The 17,888-nt window shown below is 39.3% G+C and overlaps 3 protein-coding genes across 3 annotated transcripts; all 3 read left to right on the forward strand.

Moving 5' to 3' along the window:
• Positions 1-1,933: 1,933 nt before the first annotated feature.
• Positions 1,934-4,608, forward strand: LOC108097865. The gene is made up of 6 exons (XM_017200401.1): positions 1,934-2,150; positions 2,211-2,552; positions 2,656-2,938; positions 2,992-3,230; positions 3,383-4,081; positions 4,469-4,608. The coding sequence occupies exons 1-6, from the start codon at positions 1,990-1,992 to the stop codon at positions 4,569-4,571; spliced, it is 1,827 nt and encodes a 608-aa protein (XP_017055890.1). The 5' UTR covers positions 1,934-1,989; the 3' UTR covers positions 4,572-4,608.
• A 696-nt stretch (positions 4,609-5,304) lies between these two features.
• Positions 5,305-6,447, forward strand: LOC108097820 (cyclin-dependent kinases regulatory subunit). Its single transcript, XM_017200339.2, has 2 exons — positions 5,305-5,654; positions 5,719-6,447. Exons 1-2 carry the CDS (start codon positions 5,599-5,601, stop codon positions 5,885-5,887), a joined length of 225 nt encoding a protein of 74 aa, XP_017055828.1. The 5' UTR covers positions 5,305-5,598; the 3' UTR covers positions 5,888-6,447.
• Positions 6,448-8,220: 1,773 nt separating this feature from the next.
• On the forward strand, positions 8,221-17,530 carry LOC108097856 (excitatory amino acid transporter 3). Its single transcript, XM_017200392.2, has 11 exons — positions 8,221-8,452; positions 13,114-13,445; positions 13,666-13,761; positions 13,835-14,002; positions 14,064-14,106; positions 14,925-14,967; positions 15,031-15,214; positions 15,275-15,405; positions 15,486-15,915; positions 15,974-16,070; positions 16,309-17,530. Exons 2-11 carry the CDS (start codon positions 13,261-13,263, stop codon positions 16,369-16,371), a joined length of 1,440 nt encoding a protein of 479 aa, XP_017055881.1. The 5' UTR covers positions 8,221-8,452; positions 13,114-13,260; the 3' UTR covers positions 16,372-17,530.
• Positions 17,531-17,888: the final 358 nt, after the last annotated feature.

A 17,888-nucleotide genomic window follows, 5' to 3' on the forward strand; every position in this document is an offset into this window, starting at 1 on the left:
CTTTTTAACACTTTGAATTTGAATAGTAGCAAGCAGTGCAAAGTTTAATTCCTTTTAAATGACACTTAATTGGCTTTAAGCAGTTAATCACTGTTTCTCTGCAGTAGCTCCCCTACTCTGAGCTCTCTACTTACCTCTGGCTGTGAAAATGTTTTTCCCCACTTCACGCTCTAAGTGATTTTCAATTATGAAGCGCGACAGATGTGGGCGAAGGTTCGGTGAGAGGAACTACAATAACTGGGGGAATTCCAGAAACTTGCGATAAAGTTTCACCTGACGAAGGAAAATGTAAAAAAATGTCTTGCGTAAAAAGTTTTTAATTGCCATGTGCTTCTGGCCGAAAAAAGAACAAGCCATAAGACGGGGGAGCCGAGGTGGTTTGTTATAGTAATTAGTTGGGCCTGCTTGAAGCAGCAAACTAAGCCATAATTATGCACAGCCAGCGACACTCTGAAGGAGTTGACTGAGCCATCAAGGGGCTCAGTTCCCCTTAGCCAAACCCCAGGCATCTCAAAGTCTAACCACAACAATTGCCCAACAAGTTGTCGCTGGTCAACAGTTCATGCAACATCAACACAAAAAGGGGATACAAAATATTTGCTTAAAACATAAAACTTGCTCCACGCCGAGCAATTTGAGCTGAAACGCGTGGAAGTGCAACGCTTTGAGTGAAATGCAACGGTGGCACGAGCGAAACACTCCGATTTTCCTTCGCCGAGGAGCAACAAGAGGGAAAAATCACCGACAATTGCAGCTGCCTTGTTTTCTTGGATTCCTGTGTTCCTGTATTGTGGTCATAGACCATTTTCCACCATTGTCATGCCAGATTGCTGATAAGGGGTGATGGGGGGGCAGGTGACGGGTGACGGGTGTCAACGGGGGAACTTGGAAGGACATGACTGATAAGCGTGGCAGCGACAGTGTCAAAGGTTGTGATTGATGCACACAGGTTGTAGCTGCTGCCGAGACAGTGGACATTAAGTGCCAATAACGATTAAATATAATTAATACTGCATAAGGGAAAAAATGCGATGCATAATGAGGATTCAATGAAGATCCCATTAATGAACCAAATACCTATCGGGAAATGTGCATTAAACAGATATATCTCTTTTAATTTATGGTTTTAAAAAACCTTTCGATTCACTTTACAAATTAGGATGCCTAAAATTTTATTGGATGAAAACTGTGCATTTGGATGCTGCGTAGTCTTTTTTCCTTCAGTAGCATATGAATTTGGTTGGAATATGAATCTTACTTTTCTATATTTATTTACCTGTTCTGTGTTTACTATTGCTTTTATTTCCAAATATTATTATCTTGACTGGCTTTCAGAGCCTCCACTGTACTATAATTGCTGTTGGTCTTTCACCTTTGCCACTGTCAGCGGACTAACTGTAAACGATGTTTTCTCGATGAAGCTCAACTGCAGTCACCCACGTACGCACACACGTGAACACACACACTCTCACACTCGAGGACACCGTGCAGAGAACTATGCGTGTGTTAGACTTGGATTCTCGGCAGGAGGTTTGTTTTCTACTACGGCACTAATGTCTTTTTCTTGCTCTTTTCTGCCGCCCACCCACTTGGCCTTTGGCACTTTGTCAATTCACAAACAAAAACGAATTGCACACAGGATTATCGAGGCACACACACACGCACAGGTGCACACGGCTGTCCTTCATCACTTTTCCCCTTTTGCATTTTGTGGCGCCGCTATTTTATTCGCTTTCCAAACAGCAGGAGACCCAACAAAGGGAAATATATTTTTATAAAGTTGAAAAGAAACCTAAAAAGATCGTTAGGAATCGGCTTTTTTATTTATAGTACATAAATATATTTTTAAATTTAAAGGATATCAATCGATGTATGTTTTAGACAAAACAGTTGTTAGTAGCATTCATTTTTTGTGACAGATCTAAACTTTCGGCAGACAAAAAATATCTTTTTATCCAGGCGGCAGTAACATATATTTCCCAGTTCAAAATGGAAGAGGAGCAGCTGGTGACCATTGTGATGCCGGAGAAAAAGCCGTGTAGACCAATTCAACCACCGCCCATCTATCAAAAGCTAATGGTGGAGAACCTGACCATCATACGACCGCCTATCTTAAAGATTTTCTACTGGGAGAGCTTTGATATTCCGGGGTGAGAAAGAAATTAAGTTGAAGCAATGGTGTATCCTTACCAATCCTTTATCTTATTCAGACTGAACAGGAAGTTGCGATCCAACCGCCCAGAGCACGAGCATACGATCGTAATACCCATTCGCCAGATTCACAGCCATCCTTTGAAGATGGTTTTTTGGCTGCGTAACCTCTCTTCCAAAAACACCACAATATCCCTAAAGCGGATCCAGAATTGCCAGTGCCAACCGTTGAAGACCCAAGTCGGGTTCAATCAGTTCCGTCAGCTATTCCACTGTCCCCATCGCAGGCTGCTCCACATCAGTCAGGAGGTCCTGGCCATCAAACCAGATGAGGTGGTGGCCCTCACTGTCACAGCCTTCTTTTTCCTTTACGGCGAACACCTGCTCACCTACGAAGTTAAGTAAGTTGTTGTTATTTTATGTGCTTACACAATTGTGGGATAGGTTAGAAACTTAGATTAAAAACTCAACTAATTTACAACTCCTTTCTTTGTTGTATTGTAGTACCGAGGACAAACGAAAGTTCCTGTGGCACTTTCATTTGGAAATCACCTCTTTCGACTTGGAAAAGTGCCTGCTCTCCAAGGAACTGCTGCCAGTGAACATCAAAACCTATTACCATGTCACCCAGCCATTGTGGGTTCAGAACATCACGATGTCGCACCTTTCGTTCTCCTTCGCATCGAGGGATCGTGGTCTCAAGCTGCTCAATATGAATCTTACAGTTCCTCGACAGAGTGTTTGGCCTCTTTTGGTGGACTATCGGCCATTGGATTACGAAAATGAGGTATGTTTTTGTTAAAACATTATACAAATTTGAATTTTATAATTCCCCTGTAGGCGGAACTTGTCCTGTCCTACGAAAGTACCAAGGCTCGTTACAAAATCAAGGCTCGAGGAGTGCTGACCGATGAAAAGGAGCAAACGGACATGCCCTTAAAAGAACGGGAATGTGCTGATTTTTTGCACGTCATCTACCCAAACAGATTGAGTTTCGAAATCTGTTTAAAGGAAGATCGGACACAGCTAGTTAATGTCCACAATTACGGACAGAAATGCATGGAGTTCCGTTGGCAAAGGTGGGGTTTATTATTATATGTCCAATTTAACGAAATTGTACTTAATATCTTAGAGACGGCTCTACAATTTAAAAACTAATAGTTCAACACAACCACTTTGAAAATGTAAATGTATTCAGAGAAGTACTATTTAATCGTGTGTCTTGTTGCAGCTACATTATCAACGAGTTTTTCGGGGTGGTCTTCAACCCACCGATTTTCCGACTTAAGGGCCATCATTCCAAGTTGTGTGAGATCAGGGTGTCTGTATTCGATCGACTGTTGCACTTTCGTCGAATTCCCATTGTCCTAGAGGTGCACAGGATTTTGGACCCTGCCACCTTGATAGCCAAGCAGGAACTGGAGGAGATCGAGTCCATCGATGATCCCAAGTGGAAAGAGGATAGCTATTTGGAGCACGTCTATCTGCACCTTAACATCCGCACCATCGTAAAACCAGCGCTGGATAGCACGGATGAGACGGAACCCGGTGACAAGATTGACCCCACGGCTGGTCCGGATCCCTGTGCTCAATTTGGATCTGGAGTTGCAGGGGGAATGGGAGAGGGAGACGGTCCTTCGCCAACACCCGTGCAAACTGAAGAGCAACGCAAGGAGGCCGAGCGAAAGGAGGTGATCAGCCGGTTGGCGGGCAAGAACAAGCTCAACTCCAACGAGATCATCGAGCTGAGCATGGCCATCGACCAGCGCATCACCATTTTCGAGAAGCTCTTCTGGAAGTATCTCAGCAAGTCCAAGTTTATGCGGATCAATGGGGAACGCAAGCGGCAGAGAACTACGAAGACCTACGAGCAAGTTATATCACTGGATGACTCACCCCCGCCGGAGACTGCCGCGGATTTGGATCGCAAGTAAGTTTTTTATTTCATTTAAGAATCCACATTTTTTAAGGTTTTTTAATCAATAACTTGAGTATGATTCAGACGAGATACTGACTTTTCAGAGTAGTATTAATTAAAAGATAACCATCTTTCACAAACAATTCGTTTTTAATAAAATATTTTATTCCTTTCTTTTATTTAAAATGCATATATAAAATTTAATTTATAAAACTTTCAATATCAACCAGTTTTGAATTATATTTTTTATATGAATTTAAAGTTTTGCGTTGATAAATTAAAGCAGATAAATTCATATTTATGTCAATTTTTTATTATCTTATATATTTTTACCAAAAATATGAATTTTATCTTTAATTAACTTATCTATAAACCTGAAATCTCTCTTCGTACTTTCAGCCACATTATAGATATATTATCCCGGCTGATGCAGGAGGCCATCAACGACTTGGCCAAGAACTGGGTCTTCATCCCGCCGCAGTATTACGAACGCAGCCATTAAATGTTCCCGCCGTTAAGTAAATGCATTTCACCACCAATAATTCAACAATTGCCTGCGAATCGTTTTTTTTTGTTTTTTTGGCTGGTTGCATTGCGTTGGTTGCATTCCACTTTGGATGTCCGCACCGCGAAATTTATTTAAGATTTCGCAGGAGTTGAGAGCCAACGCCTCTGCCTTTCGTTTTGACCATTCTACCGAATTTATGTGTCTGAAGAAGCCTTTTAGGGTTTTCCACGCAGACAGGGGGCGTGGCAGGGGGCGGCTCGAAATGGTCAGTCTATTTAACCCGAGGATTTATGTTTGCTGCTTGCTGTTAGTTTGTGTGGGAAATATTCCATGTGCTCAAATTTTGGCCCATTAGTTTTGTCTGGTAGTTGTTTTGCTGTTACTTTGGAAGAAATGGACATGTTGCGTTTGGTTAAGAAGAATATGATAAGCTTATTATAATTTTTTTTTTTTTCATAACTACAAACATTTGAATTTTTAAAGATAGAATCCAGGAACGTTCAATTGAGACCCATTTTTTAAAAACATACAGTTTACACCAATTTTGTTATTTACGTTTATTTAAAGCATAACGGACAATTTTACACTTCTTTGCTATAAAAGCGACACCTAGCGTCTACAAACGAAACAGACCAGTAGTGTTAATTAACGCATCGGTTGTAAGAACACAATTTAGTATTTTTGGTATGTATTGCCGACCGCGCGGGTTGTCGATAATATCGAATAAAGATTTCACCTCGAGTTCCAGCTCTAAGCGCGTCACTTTTTTTCGATTTAAAATATTTCAAACGTAAATTTGGGCATGAAAAGCGAACCCAATTGTGATAGAAACTAGAAAACATATCCCAAAAAAGCAGTTGCAGTATTAACCCAATCATTCAGTGTTTGCGGAAAGTTGAACGGTTTGAATCCGAAGAAGCCGCTTTTGCCGGTCCAAAAAAGGACGCCAAATTTTGCACCCTTGCGCTGCGAATTCCATTAGTCCGTAACTCCATCACATACCAGGTAGCATACCGATACCATGAGCAAGGAAATCTACTACTCGGACAAGTACTACGACGAGCAGTTCGAATACAGGTGGGTGCCACAAACCAAATAATAACATGGAGCCAAGCAACTGTAAAATCCCCTCGTCCCGCAGACATGTGGTTTTGCCCAAGGAACTGGTGAAAATGGTGCCCAAAACCCATCTGATGACGGAGGCCGAGTGGCGATCCATTGGGGTGCAGCAGTCCCGCGGATGGATCCACTACATGATCCATAAACCGGAGCCCCACATCCTGCTATTTCGACGCCCCAAAACGGAATAGCCGCTCGCAACAACAACTGCATCACAGATACACATACCCCTATACCCACACCCCTGCCACATAGCCTATACCCCACATACCTATATATCCGGCAGCTGCTGCCGATAGTTTGTATTGGCGGTGGTGGTGGTTGCTGCGAAACAACCAACTGTTGCACAAACATCAACATCATCCTCAATATAGGTATTCATGCACGAATCCCTCTAGAAACTACTTTTTAAACTGTGCATGCTTCGTAATATTCTTTTTTAATGATGTTTCAACTGTCTTTACCTCCTTTTAAAATAGCACCTAGAGCTAAAGCTTAGTTTTGCCATTTTCATAGTCTTGGGAGATTCGAACGAGGTTGTATTCCTTATTTATTCCTCGTTGTTCCTCAAAGTTTACCATATTTTATGTTGCCATTTCGAAACGGAAGCGAAAAGAAGAATTTTGCTCACTTTTTATAAGCTTAAATGAAATCTGATTTGTGATCTTGAAATTCTTAATCAATAATACATATGTTTACACATAATATAATGAACTTAAAATAAATATGTTTAATGTATGGAGAAGCTTGAGGCGTTGATTGTTTAAAGTGTTTCCAAATCGATCAAATGTATTTGTTTTACTTGCTAAAGGTTGGTTATAATAAGTATTGAAATGGGTTTGCAGTTTTCAGATGATATATGACACATTTTGAAGCTGGGTAAGTATGACATGGTTTTATGTTTTTGTAATCAGTAAATTAAGAATACCATTTTGATTTCAGGCAATGATTATGTCCGGTCAATTCAATTGATATTTGGTAGAGAAATGCTGGTTTCTACATTGATTGCAATTGGATTTTATTTTGGAGAAGGTAAGACTTTTTTCAGATATAAAAAAAAAGTTTGGCCATTAAGAAAATTAATTTTGGGTCAATTATTTATGACTAGATCGCAACAGTTAGTTTCTTTTGCAAACCCAGTTGCCTGTTCTTACTTTAATCCCAAACCAGGATGGATAAAGCTGCCTTTAACTCGATCACTTCTTGAGCCCCCTCCAAAGGCTCATCCTCATTACTAGGCACTTTCTGAATTAGCTTGGGTCGACCAACACAGATACTCGTATCTAATTATTTAGTTATTTTTGTACCACAACATAGCAACACGCGATTGGTGTGCAATTTGCAACCTCACCATTCTGTGCTGGTGTGTGATTTCTGAAATTTCCAGTGTCAAAAATGAAGATCGACAGTTCCGGTCCGAATGTGTGTGTTGTGTGCCCACCAGGGCAGCACCTCACCTCTCCACATGAGAAAGCGCTGACCCATCCGAAGGGGCGGACCAAGTGGGCCGGGGAGGCAGCATCCCCAAATGCCACGTTTAGGGACTACGAACCACTACAGCCGCTGGCGACTGTGGCTCGCCACTTAGCAGCATCCCATCCTCCGGCCTTCTCTTTCGCAGCTAGAACATACCACACTCGTTTCCCACCAGCATGGAACTGGAACTGGCCCCCAAGGCAAATCGAATTGAAGCAGATCAAAGGCAGCTGCAGCTGTGATTTTTATTGCTTTATTTCTGCCGTTGATATTTATTATGATACGACGAATATGAAACCGGAAACGCTCGACTAACATTCTTTCGGTCAACTTAGGACTCAGTCCCACTTTCTTGCTGGTTCCCTTAGATTCCTGGCCTTTGTATTCCGGGCACACTCAATCAGGTTCAAGTAGACCATGGCTATGACCATTGTTCTCGCTCTTTTTCGGGGTGGTTTGTCGCGATCTTTATTATTTTGAGGTGTAATCATTGCTGGGATTGGGTAATACGCACAAACTTGACCCACTTATAGGGCGAGCTTGTTGTGACATAATAATAAACCAGATCTAAACAGAATCTTGCTTTCTTTTATCTAGAACGGAGGAAGACCTTGGGTCGGCCGGAAAATCCCCTGATTGCCATTAACCACAATGCGAGGATGATCAGTGCAGTTCGGACACACAATGCAGCCTCTAATGGCGAGGAAGTAATCGAAAGTGGAAGCCAAGATACTGAACTACCGTAATGAGTTCCTTTCACTGCACTCCTTGTGCAGCAAGGGAAAGCGAAACAAGGCGCGACAAATTACGCGGCCAACGCTGCGTATGCGTTACGTGAAATGCTATGAGACGAAGGCAACGCAGTCGGCAGCGGCTTTTGATGAATGAAAGTCAACCCCCACAACATTCACACACACTCATACACAGAAACACACACCCGCTAAACTGATGCCAACGTCGACGGCGCTGTCGCCGAGCAATTTGCGCGGTAGCTGGCTATATTTCGAATTTGATTTCGATTTAGTTTCTAGTACTGTTTTACAAACCGACGAGTCAGGTTCTACTGTCGCTGCAAGCAGAACCGACTAGACCAGATCGGCATCGGAATCGGAATCGGTGTGTGGGATCACTGCCTGATCACTAGTCAGTTTCTATATCGCCGCGTGCTCGGAACAACGCGCTTCTCCGATCCTCCGCTCATAAATTCGGTCTCGTGCCTCAAGGGTTCTTAAATACATCGGGGTTTTACCCAGCCTGCGGCACTGTGAATGATTTTGATTGTAAGTGCTCGGAAGAATGCTGTTTTGGCAGATGAAAACTATTAAAATTTACAACCACTGCTGTTGCTAAGAAGAAATTAAAAACAGGCAAATACAAATTTGTGCTGACGAAACAATATGTGTGATCCTTCAAAGGGTTCTTAGACTATAATCAACTAGTTACGATATGTAATGATTTGCAAGTGAGTGTCCTTCGGCGAGAGAGAGTATAATTTTTTTTCACCGGGCATAAAATGAACTTTATTATTACGAGACTTTTTTGTTTAATATTGATTATGTCATGTTATTGTTCAAAAAGTATGTATGTAAACATTGCACTACCAAAAAGTATAAGCAGTCGGTCATATCCTTTTATTTATTTACTTGTCATCTCATCGATTTACTCTTCTTGAGGCCCAAGAGAGAATCGTGAATAATGCCAGATTTCTTATGCTGATAACATACTGAACAACCTTGGCAGAACGCCCACCCACTTTTGCATAGACAGGGGCGTGTCAGACAGTTACCACCGTTTGTATATTTTTCGCTTTCTTTTAATTACTTTTATTTTTAGCGCACAATGCACTTTATTTGCGCGGTGCACTAAAATAGCATTATGTTCTCTCTCGCCAAAATAATGAGAAGATGAGTAAAGAAATTGGCTTGTGTGTTTATAATTTTTAAGGTGATAAGTAAATATATATTTAATAATTATATTTGGCAAATTCTCGGATCTTCCCTCGCGAGAAGATTTTCTCACCTAAATAAAATATGTTTATGGGATGGACGCGTGGAAATATTCGAAAAAAATTCTTAATTGAAAGGTTGAATCAAGTTGATATTAACTCATATTTATGATAGTCCGAAATATCACGTTGAGCTGATTGCGCCTAAACTCTTCATTTCGCGGAACTATAGTGATCTTGATAAGGTGAAACTTGATGGAAATGCCAAGCTCTCGTTTGGAGATAGTCAGACAGTCAGTCTATAGATTATGGTGACAGAGGCCTTCGGATTAGTAGAGATTATAGCGTCATATATTTACATATGAAGTGCATATACTAGAGGTATTTCGACACATTTATAATAATCTGAGGTGTTTGTCCTATAACTCACAGAAATTAATTTTTAAGTTATATTGTTATATAAGATTTTACTTAGTATACAAATTCGTTAGACTAAAATTTGCTTAATACACTTTTCAGTATAAATACAACAAACTCTAATAAATATTTTTTTACCATCTACCTAATAAATAGGTAGTGATAATTGCATTTATTACACTAACATACTATTCATTTTTACTGCGTTTAGATCAGCTTAAACTGGTTTTCCTTAGGCATTTTCTTAATTAATTTTCTCACATCAAAGACAAGTGGGTGGGTCAGCTTTCTACCCCTCATACATCCCCTTTGTCTGACTTAACCCGCCAAATGCAAATCAATTTGCATTGACAATGAATTCGCTGGCCCTCGAACATGGGCTCTGAATTCAGTTTGCATTGCATTAATTAGCTGGGTAGTAAAAGTACTCCTGTGTTATATAAGTCATAGTCTAGCGCGTTAATTAGTATTCATCTCTGGATACATATTTGTGTTTGACTATCAACAATAATAAACTTGTTCGGCATTTGCGATCATGTAAACTGTCTGTCAATCAAATAGGGAAAGAAGATGATTTTCATATTTATGATACACTGAAATCTTGTTGAAAAGGAAACAATACTATGTATGATTTTTTGGAAATATAGTTAAGAATCATAGGTCCAATCAATTCGAGCTTCATTAATTGAGACAAGTTCAAGTTCACCGGCGATCACGACAGGGTTAAATTTAAATTGGGTTTTAGGTTTCCAGTTAATTGTTATGACTTCTCCATCGACGGTACAACTTCCGTTTGGTGTGAAACCCATCCTTTTGTCAATGAACTTGAGCGTTCAATGAAACTTCCGCTGCAATTGAAATTCACAGCCAATTGCGACACATTTTTAACAAAGTACACATATTTACATCGAATGCAGTTTCTGTCTACGGCAACATGTAAACAAATTCATTCACGGTCAAGTTCAAAATGGAAAATTATGAATAAATAGCTGTATACATTAATAAATGTCGACAAAGACAATTCAATTAAATTCAAACGCGGCTTTATAAATTAATTCGCTTAGTTGAGCACGAGTGCAACTGCATTCGAAGTGCACTCGAGTTCCGCTATATCTATTAAATTGAATTCTTATCTGTTCATCTACCTTCTCACCCAATTCAGTTTGGAGTGCGAAACTTAAACGGTTTGTAAATTGAATGATTGAGATAAACGAATGATTTGATATGGCTCACTGCACTCACTAAATATCCATATCAATGGAATGTCCATCCAATTCAGCCCACTTTCCCCCCGATTTCACCTTACAAACGACCTGGGCACATGCCAATCATTTACTCAGAATCAGTTTCAGAATGGAACAGTCTCGTTCTGTAGTTACATCAATTAGGAGAACCGCATATACCGACCACCGTCCACCGACCGAACCGAGAACATCGCACACATAATGGCATTATCATCGCGTCGCTTTTCCAAAGGGTGTGGAGCACCCAGACAATTGCGATCAGTGATCTCATTGCTTAGGGTGAAATGGTGAAAGATCTGAGGAATAGTCGATACTGACGATACCCTATAATTCTAATATATCTTGTGGTTGAGTTGGAAATTTCCCCCTTTGGCTCCCCCTCTGTGCGCCCCTGGACATATGTATTTCTAAAATGGCAATTTCATTTTCTAAGCGCTGTAAATATTTTTGTTTTGTCCCCTCTCAAAATCTGTCATAAAATTAACGAAAATAGTATACTATATGTAGTTTTCTTAAAGTTCCTAAAAAAAACTCTTACGCATGTATACAAATTGTCACTTTTCATTTCAAGCCCTAGACTTTTATTTCATTAAGGGGAGGTTCTTTTCTTTTTTTTCGAAAATTAAGCAAACTTTGAGAATTATTTGCGGAAAAATGAAAAGACATACGAATTTATGCTTTTGAACTTTTGATTCGTTGTTTATTAACGATTAAAAAAAAATTTAGTATTCAGGAAATTCAAAATGGCGGCTTCAAAATGGCGGATCTCGTAGACCTCTATTTTTCTGCTTTGTCGAGTGTCGGGCCGCTGGTAGTGAACCGAAATTAAAAATGTAAATTATTTATTAAAATTGATGGAGTTTCCTATGCCTTATACCTAACTAGAATCAATTTTGGTAAAAATAAACCAATTTTATGGACATTTAAAAAAAATGAACTTTTTTTTTTTTACTTCGATCCCGTTTAAAAATTATAAATAAACAATTTTTTATGCCAATTTTAGGTATAAGGCATACAAAAAAGTATATACTTTCAAAAATTTTTTGAATGAAGGAAATCGGATCAATAGAACGACTCCTGTGCGCGACAAGAGGTTTGAAAACATGGTTCCGAGAAAAACGCGTTTTAAGTTTTTAGAGCGTACCACAGCGCATGTGACATAGGTATGTTTGACACGCTCTAGCTCAAGAAATACGCGTCGTATCGAAATATCCTTTGGCACGTATATTCTAAACATATGTAACTTTCATTTTATTAAAAAAAAAAAAATCAATTTTTTCAAAAAAAAGAAAAGAACCTCCCCTTAAATCTAACTAAGAGCTTCTTGCCACTTATTTAGTCACCCCTCTAATTTACATCTACTATTTCAAGTGCTCGCAGCGATCTAATCTCTCGTTGTCTCCTCGTCAATTGTTACACAATTGGCTAAGCAATTTCGAAGTGCAAAGATTTCTTGATTAATCCAAAATTGCGAGGATATTGTGATGACCATGATGGAAACGGTGTCAATTTGTTTTATATATTTTGTAGAACTGAAACGGACTCCACTTCTATTTATCTGTCTAGATCATTGATCACCGGTTTGCATATTGCCCTTGCACCCACTCAAGACATAAATTTGTTTTCATTATTCGATCGTTTATGTAAATTTATTAGTTTGACACGTTTCCCAGCTTCGATTAATTGAGCTGCATTCTTCTAGGAATTGGTTGCTGTTTATCGCTGATTGTTTGTTGTTTTTAACACATTTGTGCATAATGGGGAAAAGTGTCAATGCTAAATAACTGCTATTAGCAGGCGCAAACTTCTTAATTGTTCAGCAATGTTTGAGTTTTGTTTTTTAGAACTAAGCTGTTGCTTCCGCTCGTTGCACTCGAAAAGTGTTCTGTAAAGTATTCCGAAACATTTCCAACATTGAACAACATCCGTCCGGCTTCGTGTCAAAAGTAACACCCCTCCGAAATCGGAGGTTGGAGGTAAAAGGGGTGAACATAAATCACAAAAGCCCAGCTGCCCGACTTTACTCGTTTTAGGGTTGTAAATATCTGCTTTGTGCGAAAGCTCAGTCGTCGATCGCTGTTCGCCCGGTGAGGAGGAAGCGCTACTGTTTAACCCCTTGAAAGCATCTGTACCATCTAAAAACTAGCTTCATATTTTATTCAGAAATTTGCTAATGTTATACAGAAAAAAGTCAGATGGTGCTCTCTCCTGAAAATATTCAAACATTAATGGTAAACAATAATTATTATTACTGAAAATGGAATGTTATATAAGAACTTTTTTTTTAATGTTACAATTTCCTAAATAATTATATTTAAAAATGTCTTTCTATTAGACCCTATTTTAGGCTGCCTGAACTTTTAGGACAGAAGGTCGGCTTGGACGACGGAACGACTGGCAAACGCACGTGAAAGTGCGAGAGGAGGGTTTCCAGCAGGACCCAGGGTTCTTCAGACCCTAAACTTATCCAAGGATCGTCACAATGACGCGACCCAAGCAGGATGGCGGCAAATTCAAAGCTTTCATGCAGGAGAATGTCCTTACCATGGCCACCGTTATCGGTGTGTTTGTGGGAGGACTCATCGGCTTCATCATCAAAAACAGCACGGGCGAGTGGTCCAAGCGAGAGATCATGTACATATCCTTCCCCGGCGAGATCTTCTTGAGGTAAGTTATACTCAAAATCCGTCAATCTTGGAAAACCACAGTTTTCTTTACTCATAAATATGCAAAGAAAATAATTGCGACGTAAAAAAATTAAAAAGGAATTAACTTTGAAATGACTAATGGAAAATTCCTTCAGCTTATTAGCTAAAAAATAACTATTTCCAAAATTTGACTATGTTTTATAACTGCAAACGAGTTAATAAATAAAATCTCTTTTCAGAATGCTCAAATGTTTGATTGTACCGCTTTTGGTGTCCTCGATTACCAGCGCTATTGGTGGCCTTGATTTAAGCATGTCCAGTAAGATTGCCACCAGGTGAGTTCGTAAAATGAAATATATTGTAATGGCACAACGATTTATTAATATGAATTATTACTTATCCCTTCAGAGCCATTACGTACTACTTTGTAACCACCATTTCTGCCGTCATTCTGGGCATTTGTCTGGTGACCACACTGCGTCCCGGCCAGGGAGCCAAGATCGTGGAAACCCAGACGGAGACCATCGACAAGGCCTCCAAGGTGCTCACCCCAGACACGCTGATGGACCTGGTGCGGTATGTGGGGATCTGCTGATAACCGAACCCGCACTCTGACTCACTTTATCTTTCCCAATAGAAACATGTTCACGGACAACATCATCCGGTCGACCATGTTCCAGGTGAGTCTCTCTCGATCGAAGGCGCATCGGTCATACGCACTGTTGAACAGCGATTTGGATGGGAACCAACATTGGTAGCAATTGTTCAATTTTTCGCGGTTTAGCCAGATTTTGATTGAAACAAAGCGCGACACATAATCAAAAGTGACATGATAGGGATACCACAATTTCAATTACCGACCACATTCAAGTAGGGGGATTTCACACAAGTGTTCGGGGCTTAAATTTCAATTATCGCATGCCCACTTGTGAATCAGGGAGAGAGTGAGAGGAAAGCGGTCGTATCAACACGGTTTAGGAGGCCCCAGACGCAAATTGAATCAAAGTACTTAGCTCGGGCAGTCGCAGATACGTGGACATTGTACCTCCATAATTATATGCACATTCTCGTACTCGTACGTGGGTATGTTGATGTAGGTAGGCAACCAACTGAATATTCATGCGCCCAATTAGATTATTGTTGACTCAATCAGGGAATATAACAGACAAAACAAATTTTCACTAATCCAGATTATGCCATTTTATAAATCTAACATTAAAAAACACTGAAAAGCGTCTGCGGCTCATAAAAATCTATTAATAATGTTAGACGAAGTTAGTCGGACACAGTTACCAATTTGTGGATTATTAAAAAAATTAAATAATAAAATAACGACTTATTATATAAAATCGTTGAAATGCCAATGATTAAGTTCAAATTATTAAGGTCTGTCGAGTAAAGACCACGCCATTTAGTTAAATTTTTGTTTTTGTTTATGATTTCTGACCTCGTTGTCTTTGAAACAAAATAATATAAAATGTTTTTACACCTTTTTTAGGACCGCACTGAGATCTTTGAAAATACTAGCATTAGTCCAGCACGTAAGTGATAACATTCCCCATTAAGGATTACTACCAAACTTATTCCGATGTCTACTCATACAGAACCCATGGAAAACTGGGAGTTCAAGTCTGCCCAACGCGAGGGCTCCAATGTTCTTGGCCTTGTGATGTTCAGTGTAATTCTTGGTACCACCATTGGCAGAATGCGAGAGAAGGGTCAACTGCTGCAGGATTTCTTCACCACTTTGAGCGAGGCTATGATGACCATCACCTCGTGGGTTATTTGGTAAATGGGAGTTCTTCTATAAAAAAGTTTACTTGAAAGTAACAATCTTTTCTTTTTAAGGATTTCCCCGTTGGGAGTGGCTTTTCTGATCGCCGCCAAGATCATTGAGATGGACTCGATAGCGGCGACCATTCAATCATTGGGATGGTATTTCATAACGGTTATGATAGGTCTATTTCTGCATGGTTTCGGTAAGTGCTTACGAAAATAAAAATAAACAATATTATCATTAAATTTATTGGTACATTATTATTTCTTTTTTTTTTTTTAGGCACAATTGCTGTGATCTTCTTTTTGGGAACCCGACGACTTCCGTACCGCTTTATTGCCAAGCTCAGCCAGGTTTTGGCCACCGCATTTGGAACTGGATCCAGCTCGGCCACCATGCCACTGACTATCAAATGTCTGGACAACATGGGCATTGATCCGCGAGTCACTCGCTTTGTAATTCCCGTGGGGGCCACAATTAACATGGATGGAACGGCTCTCTACGAGGCTGTGGCTGCTCTTTTCATTGCCCAATATCGTGAGATGAGCTACTCCTTCGGAACCATCGTGGCCGTAAGTATAACGGCCACGGCAGCCTCGATCGGAGCTGCAGGAATCCCACAGGCAGGACTCGTCACAATGGTCATGGTGCTGGATACTGTGGGCTTGGAGCCGAAGGATGTGTCCCTCATTATAGCTGTCGATTGGTTACTGTAAGTTGAGGGAAACACATTTAGGAAATATGGTGTTAAAAATCCTAATCTCTTTTAGGGATCGCTTCCGCACTACCATCAATGTGATGTGTGATGCCCTGGGCACTATTTTGGTTAATCATCTGTCGAAGAACGATTTGGCCAGCGTGGATAGGGTAAGTGAAAATCAGAGAAGTATCTATAAATATATGGTAAAAAGGTTTAATTGATTATAAACAAACGTATTAAAGAACTGAAGAGTAAAAAAGTTTGGATAAATGCATTATTAGAAGCGTGTAAATTAGTTAATAACATGTGTTGAATACCATCGCGATAAAAAAGATTTGTGGGAAGGCTTACATTGACTAAGTTTACTTAAATTTGTACTGTCTTATTACCCCCTTTTTCCCCCAGCTGAACGCCGAGCCCCATGAGCTCCTCGAGCTGGGACCCAATGGCCACGAGATGAAGGAATGAAGGCAGTCTTCGCTTGGCGCCTATAACCGCAAACGATGAGTGGACATGTCCCGGCTGTGGGCATGTTTCCACATCCTTCCCAGCAACGATAGCGACAGCGATGACTACGACGACGAGGAGTTTTAAGGGGAGCAGGAGTCGCAGAGTCGCATCAAATCGAATCGAAGCTGGGGCGGAGTCATCAAGCTTGTTTACGGATTATTTGGGTGACCAAGTCGCATCTAATTTCCAGATTGATTATTTTGAAGCAGCTCCTCTGGCAGAGGCTAGAGTTCTGCCAGAGTACAAGTACTAAGCCAGCAACGAATTTAAGTGACACATTCGTTAACTAGTTTGTTTTTCCCAAAATTAAAGATCGAGAACAGAAATAAGATTTAAGATGAAAACAAAAGAACATTTATCGTCTAAATTAGAGATACTTTCAAGCTGTAAATAATTTTTAAATATAATTATATTAAATTGAGTTCAAATTTGCATTACATTCTCCCATACGATTAGTATTAAAATCGAAGAGTTTAAATTAGTCAATTCCAAGCAAACAATCCCAACATTAAGCAATTGCATTTGATTAGGTCGCAAATTGTTGAGATTCGTATCTAGTATTTGTTAAACATTATTTACACTTTTTGACATAGCAAAGCCAAGCAAAACAATTTACAAAGACAAGTATAAAATAGTAAAAATATTTATTAACACACTAACAAATAAAAACCAGAAACAATTCAAATCGAATCAGATTTTCAAATGCCGTTACAAGTTCGTGTTCATAGTTGAGCTTTGTAAATACTTAATAGCTTAAGTATACATACATAAATCTTTATGGAAATATTTATATTTAAAGCGTGGAAATCGAATTCTTGAATGACAATAATAGAGTGCTACAATCAGACGTACAGTCAATTTATACGAGTATCAAATTATTTATTACATATTATTAAAATAAATAAATAAATAAATAAATTAGGACACACTATTGCAAAAACCCACGGGACAGATATAAGTACACAAGAAAGCCAATAAAACACATAAAATATTTCAATGTTTGCCATGCTTTTCGCCAAAAAGGAGAATTTTTAGGTTACGAATCATCAAAATGTTTGTAGTTGTGCGTAGTCTAAATATATGTTTACTAATAAAACTTTATGAATATTAAACGAAATTCTCTTGTATTATTTTTGAAGGCATACTTATCTGTTTTTGAATGGGATTACCAAAAGATACATATTTTATAAACGTTACCCAAAAAACTAAGTTTAATAGGTTTGAGAAGCACTGTGCAAATGGTTGAAGAAAAAGTCGGAGCTTGCTTTGTATAAAGCTTACTGAAATTGTCATTAGCTTTAATATAGGTGGAGCGTTAAAGTTTACAATTTTTCCAACTATTAGGTATTTAATAATTTTTGCCACATTTTTTTATGCAGCTCTGAATTATTAATTTTGTTTTTCCTATTAAGCTAAGTGGCTTCCAAATACAGCTTTAAAGAAATTAGTTTCTTCAAAACTACTATGTTCCAACG

Source organism: Drosophila ficusphila, unplaced genomic scaffold (genome assembly GCF_018152265.1).
Source record: "Drosophila ficusphila isolate 14025-0441.05 unplaced genomic scaffold, ASM1815226v1 contig_350, whole genome shotgun sequence".
In the NCBI taxonomy this organism is placed as follows: Eukaryota; Metazoa; Arthropoda; class Insecta; order Diptera; family Drosophilidae; genus Drosophila; species Drosophila ficusphila.